Source organism: Chlorocebus sabaeus, chromosome 18 (assembly GCF_047675955.1).
Source record: "Chlorocebus sabaeus isolate Y175 chromosome 18, mChlSab1.0.hap1, whole genome shotgun sequence".
Classification (NCBI taxonomy): Eukaryota; Metazoa; Chordata; class Mammalia; order Primates; family Cercopithecidae; genus Chlorocebus; species Chlorocebus sabaeus.
Window position 1 is genome coordinate 55,856,499 of NC_132921.1, and position 12,188 is coordinate 55,868,686.

At 37.3% G+C, this 12,188-nt stretch overlaps 1 protein-coding gene across 2 annotated transcripts in view; it reads left to right on the plus strand.

The window, feature by feature from the left end:
- The window catches only part of CHST9 (carbohydrate sulfotransferase 9), a 290,634-nt gene that overhangs the window by 130,224 nt on the left and 148,222 nt on the right, over positions 1-12,188 (plus strand). For both annotated transcript variants that reach the window (XM_007974385.3, XM_073006412.1), the window contains one exon: positions 1,281-1,319. In XM_007974385.3, coding sequence (XP_007972576.1) covers positions 1,281-1,319 — 39 coding nt within the window. Of the gene's footprint in view, positions 1-1,280; positions 1,320-12,188 lie in introns of those variants that run through there.

Sequence of the window (12,188 nt, forward strand, 5' to 3'; positions counted from 1 at the left end):
TAAATTTTCTGACCTCTTACAAGCTCCTTGTCCCCATAGTACTTCAAAGTCAGTCAGTCTAACACTGAACTTGTTATTCCCAGCCCCATCGCATTCTATAATACCATTTCCCCAACTTGCATCTCTGTGCCCAAAGTCACCTAGCTAACCATTCATCTTGACTTCTCCTCCTTCCTGGCAACTCACATTTTATAAATCGCTGGGCCCTATTATTTCGGCCTCCCCACTGTCTCTTGCATCCACTACTTCCCTCCTCTCCATTCCTACTGCCATGACTCAGTCCCCACATTCATTACCTTGTGCCTAACCTCTAGGATCGTCCTCCTCCTATGCACTGCTGTAAGTGTGCAAGGTCTTCTTGCGCAAATACCTTGTCCATTTAGCATTTAGCCCATACTGTTTTCTTTGCCAAGAGTCAGTCATTTCTCTATTTCTTTTCTTTTCTTTTTTTCTTTTTTCTGAGATGGAGTCTTGCTCTGTCCCCCAGGCTGGAGTGCAGTGGCACGATCTCAGGTCACTGCAAGCTCTGCCTCCTGGGTTCATGCCATTCTTCTGCCTCAGCCTCCCAAGTAGCTGGGACTACAGGCGCCCGCCACCACACCCGGATTTTTTTTTGTATTTTTAGTAGAGACGGGGTTTCACCATGTTAGCCAGGATGGTCTCGATCTCCTGACCTCATGATCTGCCCACCTCGGCCTCCCAAAGTGCTGGGATTACAGGCTTGAGCCACCGTGCCCGGCCCATTTCTCTATTTCAAATTTCTCAAATCCCACTTGTATCTCAAGGTCAAAATCAAATACCACTTTCTCCATAAGTTCATGAGCACTCCCTCCTTTCTTAAAATAACTACTTCATCATCTCATATCTTTAAACATTCTACATCGTTTGAGGCACATCTCACTTCAGGTTATATTGTCTGTCCTTTCTATTTTTTCAAGTGGGTTGTAAGAAGGCATAGTCTTATTTAGCTGTTTTCCCCATAGTGCTTTCTATGGGGATTTGCCCTTTGTAGATTTATTGTTGAGTAAATGACCCTTACTAACAAGATTTTAAAAATCCAACAGCACATTTAATGCATAGTTATTTATTTTTTACTTTCATAAATTGGTTTGCAAGCAGTTCTCATGCCTGTCAGCTGAGCCCAGTCATCTCCAGGAGTACATTGGACATGGCTGAAGTAGTGGTTGTGTTTAGAAATTGCTGTAAACTGGGCTTTCATCTTATTTTCATCATATTCTCATAATTCCATGCTGTAACTTATCTGCCACTTCTCATTTCAGGGAGAGTGGAGAAGAGAAGAGAACAAAAAGTAACTTCAGGTAAGATTTTTTCTAATGGGCTCCAGCTTTATTTCCTGATTTTATTTCCACCTTTAAAATGTTTTTAATTTATTATTCAAAAATTCACACTAAAATTCATAGTTTATGGTTTTTGAACTGGTCGATATTTAATTAAAATAAATTTACACATTTAGCTTTTTCACTTTCACATCGGTTATGCCCTTTTCATTCAATCATTACATTCAAAAGAAAATGAGATGTAATGTCATTTAATTTTTTCATGATTATCTATTTAAAGATAAGTGTTGCAACCAACAGTATTAAAATACAGACGTTGTGATGTGATAGTTGATAGTTGACAACCAGTTTACTTTCCCAAGTGACTATGAATCTCAATTTTATTTCCTAAAACCGTTTATGTAGTGGATGTTTTTCAGGACAATATTAACTGAGAAGCATCTTTATGTTTTGGAGGAATTTCAAGAATGCCTTCACTTCTAAATTCATATGGATGCAGAAGTGAACCACGCTTTGGCAGAGTGCCATTGCACATAGTAGGGGTCAATATTTGCTAACTAATACAAACTTAAGTTTTTACATTTTCATATTTTCATTACTTGCCTTTTAGCTTAAAGTTGTGAGGTAAGACAGATTTTCATTTATCAAGTCAATCTTTGCATAGGAGCAGTGTTGCAGCTCACAGTGCCCAGAAATTGCCAACAACCATAGAGAATGCTAATTTGGCATGTGTACCTATGCCCGCCATCCTTCCCAAGTTTCCACCAACCATTACTCCTGTGATAAGTGAGCGCTACCAATCACTCCCATCCGCTAGCTTCTTTTAGCTTCATTTCTTGTCTGGTAATAAGATATTGTGTGTGTTTAATAAGATATTGTGTGTTTCCAAAAAGTCAGTGTAGTCAATAGAAGACAAAGATCCATCTTAATCTAAAAGTGTATAAAGAGCATAAGCTCCTGTCTCTTTTCTCCTTTCTAACCTTAGCGTTCATTTCAGATAAGTGGGCAACTTACTACCTGCATGAATTTCCTGTTAAATATTATTGTTTGCGTTCTCTAGGAATCTTTTAAGGCCTGATCATGAAAACACACACACACACACACACACACACACACACACAAAATTATGAAGGCAAGAAAGTGTCTGATTCCCTCACAGGTATGATTACCTTCATTATTGCTCCTTAGGGGAGAAATTATTTGTACAGCTTCTAAAATGCTATTTCCATAATGCTGTAAGTCCTACCTTCTTAGTTAAAGAAAATGCACAGTTTGGAAGAAAGCTAAGTTGGCCAAAGTGTTAAGTCTGATGCCTCATTAGGTTCCCTCCATAGTCATGGCTTCTAAAATTCTGTGTGATCAAGGTGACACCAAGGTTAGAGACAGAGGCAGGACAAGGACTCGGGCATCTTCACTCCTTGTCCTTTCCTGCACCCCCACCATGCTAACCTTTCTTTTCAAAACAAAGTGCTAGTCATTTTAATGCTTTGTTCAGTGACTTGCTTAATAAAACACTTTTCAACAAATGGAAAATCGTTAAGGCAGCAGCATCTTTGGTAGGGAACACAGGTCACTAGAGTTATGAGAAAACCCCCTTTACTAGTGGAATTTTTACAAATTTGCCCTATCTGATTTATAGCTTGTCAATTGCCTGATTTCTGTGAGAGGGTGAGGTTAAGGAGAACTGATGGATAGAGCCCATATTCTAGGGGAATGTTAGGGGGCTCCTAATCATTTCAAAGGACAACAAATCATGCCCTCAGGAAATCTAAGTTTGTAACAATAGTCTGAGTTTTTAAGATTGGAACATACTGTTTGCCCCTATAGTCATAAATACTACAATCAGTCTGTGGTGCTGGCCTGAATGTAGACTTCTTTAGATAAAGTATGTGGCTAAGATACCGAAAACATCATGGGCACTCCTATTTCTGACTTCCTGCTTGGATTTTTTTACATCTTTGTTCATTTTCCTCAGATTCTATGTCCTGCCTCCTCAGTTACTATATACCCCGCGCCTTCTTGTTTACAGCTGAGTTTATCTCCCAGCTAAGAAAGACGAATATTAGGTTCTGGACCCTTTCAATCTACCCTATCCTATTGCACTAAATGTATAATAATTGAGACAAAAAAATTAGAAAATATTTTAGAATATTCCTATTAAAACCGGGACCTACCAAGACCCTCATTTTTTGGTTGGTTAAGGTTAATTCTTTGTTTAAAGACTCTTGGATTAAGATGAAAGTTACACGGAAGCAACTTTTTGTTCAGGGTAAGAAATAACTTCACAACAAGGAAACGTCTCTGGCACCGGAAAGAATGAGATTATGTTTGTAAACATGTGCAGGGTTTGGGCACCTCCTAAAAGAATGATGACAAGAGATTGATAAAGATTTTGGTGAAATCATTGCTAAAGTTTTTTCTAATGTGTCTATGATTCTATTGCCATTTTCACTTAATTGAAATGGCTCTACTATGTATAATGGTCGTCAACAAAACTTAAGTGGCTTTCATTTCATTACATAACTGAGTGAATCATGTTCCAAAGATTACACTAATTTAGTTTGGACTGAGTTTCTCAGTAAAGCATCTAGCTGATGGTGTTAAGACTGTGGAATTAAACTGTCCTGTAGTCTATTTAGTGACTTCTATTTAGAGTCCGTCTACAGTGATTGCAATCCTGGCTATTGATTCCTGTGTAATGCTACTTTTCATATGCCAGAAATAACTCACAAGAGAATATGTATAACTTGGTATCATTCATTGTCATTTTTGAAAACCCATTCAAATTATATGCCCCTTGACACTAAACTTGGAAGTCTATGTCATATTCATACAATATGGTTAGAAACATCAAAACTAAATTTGGCGATTTGGCTTGGTAAAGAATATTATAAAATATATGGTGTTATAATGATAAATGGACAAATATGAGGAGGCAAATACCTGATGTCATCAATGTTCTATTTTCCTTTGATTCTCTTTACCAGGAAAATTTTTTAAAAGATCAGCTATTTCGTAGGTTTTACATAAAAACTTCATTGTTTGAAGTACCTTTATCTCATCAGAAGAAAGACTTCTTTGTGGGCCATGGAATTCTCAATATTAGAAAGCAACACAGCATAAAATTCAAAGAGGAATTCTTGTGAAGAAAAGTGGATTATCAATTATTGTTAGGATGCTTACTAACATAAACTATGGGAATACTATCTGTTACATCTATATTCCAACATTTCCAAGAAGAAAAACCCTTTCAAATTCAGTTAAGCATGATGGAAAGAATAGCCCTAGTAGACCAGAGAATGGAGAAATCAATTGTGTACTTTTCGCTTATGACATTAGAGCAATCCCTAAAGTTAGAAATGGTTTGTTTATTGCATAATTTGCAAAAAGCTACCCATAGAGAAGAACAATGTGGTTGGGTTTTTTGTTTGTTTGTTTGTTTTGGGTTTTTTTGTCAACTCAAAAGGCAAAATTCATTATTGGAAATTTAGCAAATGTAGAACATCTGCTTTGCAAGCTCAGTCCCTTGCTGCTTACTTTTTGAGTGTGTTCCTTCTTGGAAATGTTCTACAACAACAATGGCAACTCCATTTTAAAACTTTTTAACACACATTTAACATGCAGTCATTCAGGAAAAAAAAATAAGTAGATACTGAATAAAATCTTCTGTGCGTGAATAACAAGTTCACTTTATTATATGTCATATTTATTGAATACAAATAATATTTAGCACATTTAGCATGATTTTTCTCTAGGCTATTTCTATTTTTATAGTGTTTTTGCCGTAGTTTCTATACACTATCCAAAAAAAAAACTTAAAAATCAAAAGTGAAAAAGACCTATTTTGTGATAGTTTTAATTATTGGTGACCAACATTAAACATATGAAGTTAGCAGGTAGAAGACATTGTGACAAATACATTTAAACAAACTATTTTCCTTGAAAAGCCCATCATTTTGGACATCAGTATTTTGCAATATCTACACGTTTCATTCTCACTTTGAGAATCATTATTCCAGTTAGAATCAAGCTTAAAATGCTTACCATTCTAACTTGTTCATAGCTTATAAAAGCTATTTTCTTGACAGCACCTCAGGCACCACAAAAGGGGCAGAGAAGGAATCTGAGGTATTTAAAAGTTGATACTTTCAATTTGATAAATATTTTAATGGTGCAGGACTTGTGCTTAACATCAGAGATGCAAAGGTGAATAAGATGTGGGATAAATATCCTTAATTCACTCACTTTCAGTTCAGGGAGAAAAGCAAGTACACATGATTACAACACGGTGCCTTTTAAAGAATGATGTACAAGGTATCATGAGGAATTCAGGGAGGGCTTCCTGGAAGAGGTAAGAATTGAGTCAATCCTTGAAGAAAGAATTAGAGTAGTTTACCAGGTTAAAAAAAGGGAAAAGAGCTTGCTGTCCAAAGGAGTGTGTTCATGCAAACTAAGCAAATCTGAAACACCTAATAGTTAATGAAAGAGACATTGCCAGAGAGATGAAGGTAGCTGGAAAAGGCAAGGCCTATTGAGGGAAAGCTTAGTGATTTAATAAGACTGGAGCAGAGTCATAAACAAGAAGTGGGAGATGTGGCCAAAATGTAGGCACACGCCAGAATCAACAAGGACCATCTATGCCATTCCATGGAGTTTGGGCTTTATGCAGTAAGTGCTGAAAGCTAATGAAATACAAGGAATTACAGAATCCATTTGCCTTTTCTAAAAATCTCTCCAGAAAAGAGATTTCTAAAAATCTCAGTGGAAGTATGCATTGGAAGAGAAATTGGCGGGAGGCAAGGAAATCAGGGAGGATATCATTTTAATTACCCAAGAATAACAGGATGAAGGTCTGAGGTGTCTTTACTAAGACAGTGACATTAGAGAGGAAGCCGAGGAAATGGAATCCGGATACATTTACAAGATCAAATTGACCTGGTTGGATATGGAAAGTATGGGAGGACAACTCCTAGGTTTCCCGCCTTAGAGAAGAGATGTATACTGCAACCTGTGTAGGGAATACAGGGAGAGAGAGAAGTTTGGTAGAGAAAATAATAAATTCAGTCATATCTATGTTGATTATAATGTAGCATGTGTGATATGGGGGCAGAATTGTGTCAAGAATGTCAAATAAGCAGTAGGTTATGGACAATAGAGCCTAGAACTTCAGAGAGATGCAGATTTGCCTTTTAAGTGGTTGGTTCCTGGATAAGAGCTGAAGCCCTTGCTATGAATGAGCTCCAAAGGGAGTCAGGAGTGAGAAAAGAGACAAGGCAAGGCTGAATCGTTAGACCATCCCCAGCATTAATAAAGAACACAGTAAGATAAATCAGAGACCAAGAGCGTAGGAAAGAGAAATCAAAGCTGTCCTGTGAGAATCAACAGCATTCTCTGCCTCTGAATCCAAGAAAGAGAGAACGTTAAAAGGAGGGACTCGTCAAACCTGTCCAGTGCCACAGAGTGAGCAAGTAAAATAAGCACTGAAAACATCTATTGGAGTTACGGGGAGATATCTACTCATCACCACAGAGAAATTATTCTGGAGGAATTCTGTAAGTGAAAACCAAGTGATAAGGGATTGAGGAGCGAGTATAAGACAAACGCAGACTTGTTCTTTCAAAGAATATGTGAAGGGAAGGAGAGTGAGAAGGAAGAAGATATAAAAGAGAGAGACGGGGGGGGGGGGAGAGAGAGAGAGAAGAGCTTAATCCTTAAGCCATTAAGTTGGGGAAAACTGATGTTTATTGAACCTACTATTTTCAGGCTCTGTGCCCAGTATCTTCTACTTGAGCCTTTAAATGAACATGTAAAGTTTGTTTATGGTCAACATTTTAAAAATTGGAAAGCTGAGATTGGGAAGAGTTAAATTACTTGCTTTAGGCCCCATTTATTAACTGGTGGAACCAGAAATAAAACCTAGGCCATGGCTTGCTAGAGTCAGCTTATAATATCTGGAAAGCTGTCTGGAGAGAACTGATTGTGCTCCTCTCTTCCCGGCCCTGCATTCAGTGAGGTCATGCAGGTAGCTTAAAATTGGCCATGGTGGGAGTATTTACACCATGGAAATTGGCAAACACTACAAACCAGGGTTCATTCAGTTTTAAACATTGACCAGTGTGCCCCTGGATCTAGGTCTGTGTGATAGCAAAGCCTGCCCATTTCCCACTGCCCTGCTATGTGACTTGGTCAAGTTCACTTGGGTTAGCTAGAAGATGGCAGAGTTGAGACTTGAACCCAGACCTGTGATCCACATCTGGCCTAACAGAGACCCTAAGGGACTGCTGAAAAAAGAAGCAAAATATTTTTTCCTAAGATCTTACGCCCAGTGGCCCAGGTTGGTATAAACAAAGTCTCATATTTTTCCATCCTGTAGTTCAGAACTACCGCTTTTGTGCCTCAGCCTCCCAGGCAATCCATCTCCAGCATGTTTGCTTTTTTAAGCAGCTTTCCTGAAGACCTGGCTCTCTGAACTATGTTAATGAATTCTACTTTTAAAAGCAACCAATTTTCTCTGGGTTTATGGTTTCAGAACAATATTTATTGTTAAATGAAATAAAGTCTCTTAGATGCATTTTCCCATCCACAAAATGGAAGACTTACACTTGGGCTGTTCATTCAAAGAAGTCCTACCGACTTTATCTTTAAACAAATTTCATTTTCCAGCCAGTCAAATTTATGATAGAGATTAAATAACACAGCTGTGCCACATTATTTTTAAAATACCTTAAATTTTACTGTATAACACTGCATTTAAAGGAGTGTGTGTATGCAAACTAGACAAATCTGAAATGATAAGTAGCTAATGAAGGAGAAATTGCCATGTCACACCACATAGTCAAAGTACAGATACGAACACATCTACCTGAAATTCTCTCCACGTATTTGATGTTTAATTTGGATTGGTTTTCTACTACACCGAACAGGATTTATTTGCACACAGTTGAGACTTGAAATATGCTTTCTTTAGGTGGCAGGGGAGAAATATTATCTTCAGCTGCATCACAATAAATTTCACAGGATACCTCCTTGTGTAACTGAAAAAGAGAAACTTTTATCTATGTTGATTCTTTCACAAACAACATGTATGTTTTTCTTTCACCCAGAAGAGGAAATGGAGAATAATTTCATAATTTGTGTTAGCCAAAGATTACTTTAGGCTTTCGTCTTCAATTAAATATAGTATTACAAAAACAAGTCACAAAGAATTCTCAATTGAAATAGAAAGTAACTCAAATAAAAATGAACACTCAAGAGCTAGATGATAAAGCTCATCAAGGCAGCATGAGACGAAGCAGGTCTCGACAAAATTGGGCTCATGCTATTAGGCTCATAGGTATGTGTTGAATGATCAACTAATTTATCATGGAAGTTGTATCAAAGGGCAACCTAGGTGTGTGGATCTCTGTATCAGTCAATATAATAATGACAATAACTACACTCTTATGTGACATGACCTGTAATTGAGCATTCTAGATAAATGCATATTTTGACTAGCTGAAAGTGTCATTTATATAAACAAAGGATTACAAATGCACACAGAAATAGAATATCAGAGATCCTCAGCCTGGCTTGTGAAAGGAGTGTTAAGTCATACCTGATTTCCCCACAGGGAAAAAAAATGAGGTGGTTATTTCTAACCAGGAAACAGATACCTAACTTGTTCTTTTAAATAGAAATGAGCACAAACATTTTAATCAACTGTAAATGATATACTTGTATACTGTGCAACTTAAAACCTTCTAAAGTGAATGTATGTCAGTTGAGTCATGCAGTACAGAAATCAATCATATACATTGTCCCATTATTTAACTGAAAATCCCCAGATAAGAGCATTTGTAGGACAACAGAGAAGCCATGAAACTCTAAGGAAACATGAAATGCCTCAAGTCCACTCACCCTAGAAGTGAGGTTATGACTTGAGTGGCAATTGGAGAAATTCCAAGAAAGGCTAAGCCTTAGTGGGAAAACAGAGACACCCACAAAGGGAGGTACCTGTTGTGGGGGACACCAAAACCAGGAGTCCCTTTCAGAAGCAGCTGAGTGATCTGATTAATTAATTCACACTGAGGGGTTATAGATGACCATGAAGTACTACATTATTGAGTGTAACTAGCATATTTAAATTTTCTTAGATGTCATCCAGTGTCTTGGCTTCCATTTGGACCATTTAAAGGGTGGGATGATCCTGACCATGCCCCATGCCTTTCTTTAACATCTTTCCATTGTTTGAGTCCCTGGCAAATGTCCGTCTACCCTAGCTTACCTTCATTTCCTTACACATCTTTACTATGGCCTCGTTATTAGTATGACTATAAGTCTCTAATACATTTCACACTGCATAGAAACAATCTGTACTTCTCAGTCAGATATAGTCCTTTCCTCCTCCAAAAAGTCCCTGAAATGCAATTTTACCAAGCCTTCTCTCAAAACAAATAGTTCTCTGTTTCACTGATATCCAGAGACAAACAAAACACTACATTCAAAACCTGACTTTATTTAATGCACTTTTATCTTGTTTTCTCTGGCCATTTTTCTTACCTAATCTGCTAGCTTTCTTGCCATTTCAAAATGTTCATCCCAGGACATATAGATAAGCAAATATGAACCACATTAAATTTAATATTTTCCCTTAACCTTCATAGTCACTTGAAATGGACTACATCTTTCTGCAGCAATAGGAGTCATATAGTTATATGACTTTTAAAAATTATGTATTTATTTTTTTAAATTATAAAATACACATAAGACTTACCATTTTAATCATGTTTATGTGTTAAAAACGTTCAGTGGCATTAAGTACATTCACATTGTTGTGCATCTGTCACCACCACCCATTCACAGAAATCTTTTCAGCCTGCACAACTGAAACTCTGTATTCCTTAAACAGTAACTCCCCATTCTGCCGTCCCTCTATCCCTTGCAAGCACGATTTCATTGTCTGTCTCCATAAATTTGACTCCTCTGAGGCCGGGCGCGGTGGTTCATGCCTGTAATCCCAGCACTTTGGGAGGCTAAGTGGGCGGATCATGAGGTCAGGAGATCGAGACCATCCTGGTTACCACGGTGAAACCCCGTCTCTACTAAAAATACAAAAAATTAACTGGGCGTGTGGTGGGCGCCTGTAGTCCCAGCTGCTCGGGAGGCTGAGTGGGGAGAATGGGATGAACTCAGGAGGCGGAGCTTGCAGTGAGCCAAGATCGCGCCACCGCACTCCAGCCTGGGCGACAGAGCGAGACTCTGTCTCAAAAAAAAAAAAAAAAAAAAAAAAAAAAAAAAAAAAAAAAAAAAAATTGACTACTCTGGGTACTTTATATAAGTAGAATCATATAATATTTCTGTTTTTGTGGCTAGTTATTTTCATAACGTCAAATTTCATCCATGTTGTAGTATGTGCCAGAATTTCCCTCCTTTTTAAGGCTGATTCAATTGTCTTTATATATTGCATTTTATTTATCCATTCATCCAACAAAGGGCCCTTGGGTTGCTTCCACCTCTTGGCTATTTTGAATTATACTGCTGTGAACATGGGTGTACAAATATATCTCTTCAGACCCTGCTTTCCATTTTTTTGGTACATACCCCAGAAATAGAATTGCTGAATCACGTGGTACCTTACAAGGTTTTAACTTAGGCAGAAAGAACAAGTAAATTTGTAAGACTCTCCAGATTTCATGTTTATTTACTTATTGGTGTGTTTTTTGTTGTTGCTATTTTTTACTCTCTTGCTTTCTTCTAGATCAGTAGTATCCAATAAAAATGCAATGTAAGCCGTATATATAAATTACATTTTGAGTAGCTGCGTTTCAAAAAGTAAAATGTAATAGGAGAATTAATTTAATGATACATTATTTAAGCCAGGATATTGAAAGTATTATTGCAGCATGCTATCAATAGAAGAAATTATTCATTAGATGCTAGAAATGATAGATATGCTGAACATGTGTATTATCATAGAAAATAGTAGATTACATGATGCAATCACTGAAGAGAAAGGTAGTCTATGAAAACAATAAAGTTACGATTAATAAAAAGCACTTTACACTACTTCAGATTTTAAAGTAACATTTTAATTAATTAAAATAAAATTTCAATTTCTGAGCTGTTCTAGTCACATAGCAAGTTCTCAACAGCCGTGTGTGGCCAGCAGCTACCATAGTGGACACGGTAGAGCTGAACCCCTCACTGGAAGTTCTTTTTATTTTTTGAGACTGAGTTTAGCTTTATTGCCCAGACTGGAGCGCGATCTTGGCTCACTGCAACCTCCGACTCCCGGGTTCAAGTGATTCAGCCTCCCAAGCAGCTGGGATTACAGGTGCATGCCACCACACCCAGCTAATTTTTGTATTTTTAGTAGAGACAGGGTTTTACCATGTTGGCCAGGCTGGTCTCAAACTCCTAACTTCAAGTCATCTGCCCACCCCAGCCTCCCAAAGTGCTGGGATTACAGGCGTGAGCCACTACGCCTGGACAGAAAGTTATCTTCTTTATTTAACCCAGTGCAAATGTACAAAATATTTTTTAAAGTAAGATATGAATTCATTTTTAAAATTTAATTTACTTTTCTAGTGCTTATCTAAAACACAAGAATAAATAATTCATGTCATTTTAATAAGAAAGAATAAAAAGAGAGATAATCAATTTTTTAAATAGAACCCCATAGCAGAAGTATTTAAATAACAGCTTCCCAACATATGTGTGTTAGGTCCTGGTTTCACATTAAAGTACCAGTAATGCCCTATTCTTGGCGTCCTAATTACAGTTGTACTGTTTGAATTTCAGTGAACTTCTCAAGAAGCATTTAGTATATATACTTGGCAGCAATGCTTTCTTATCTGAATGGCTTGAGAATTGGCAGTAGTCAAAGACCTTGAGAGCTTGTAAAAATTAAAA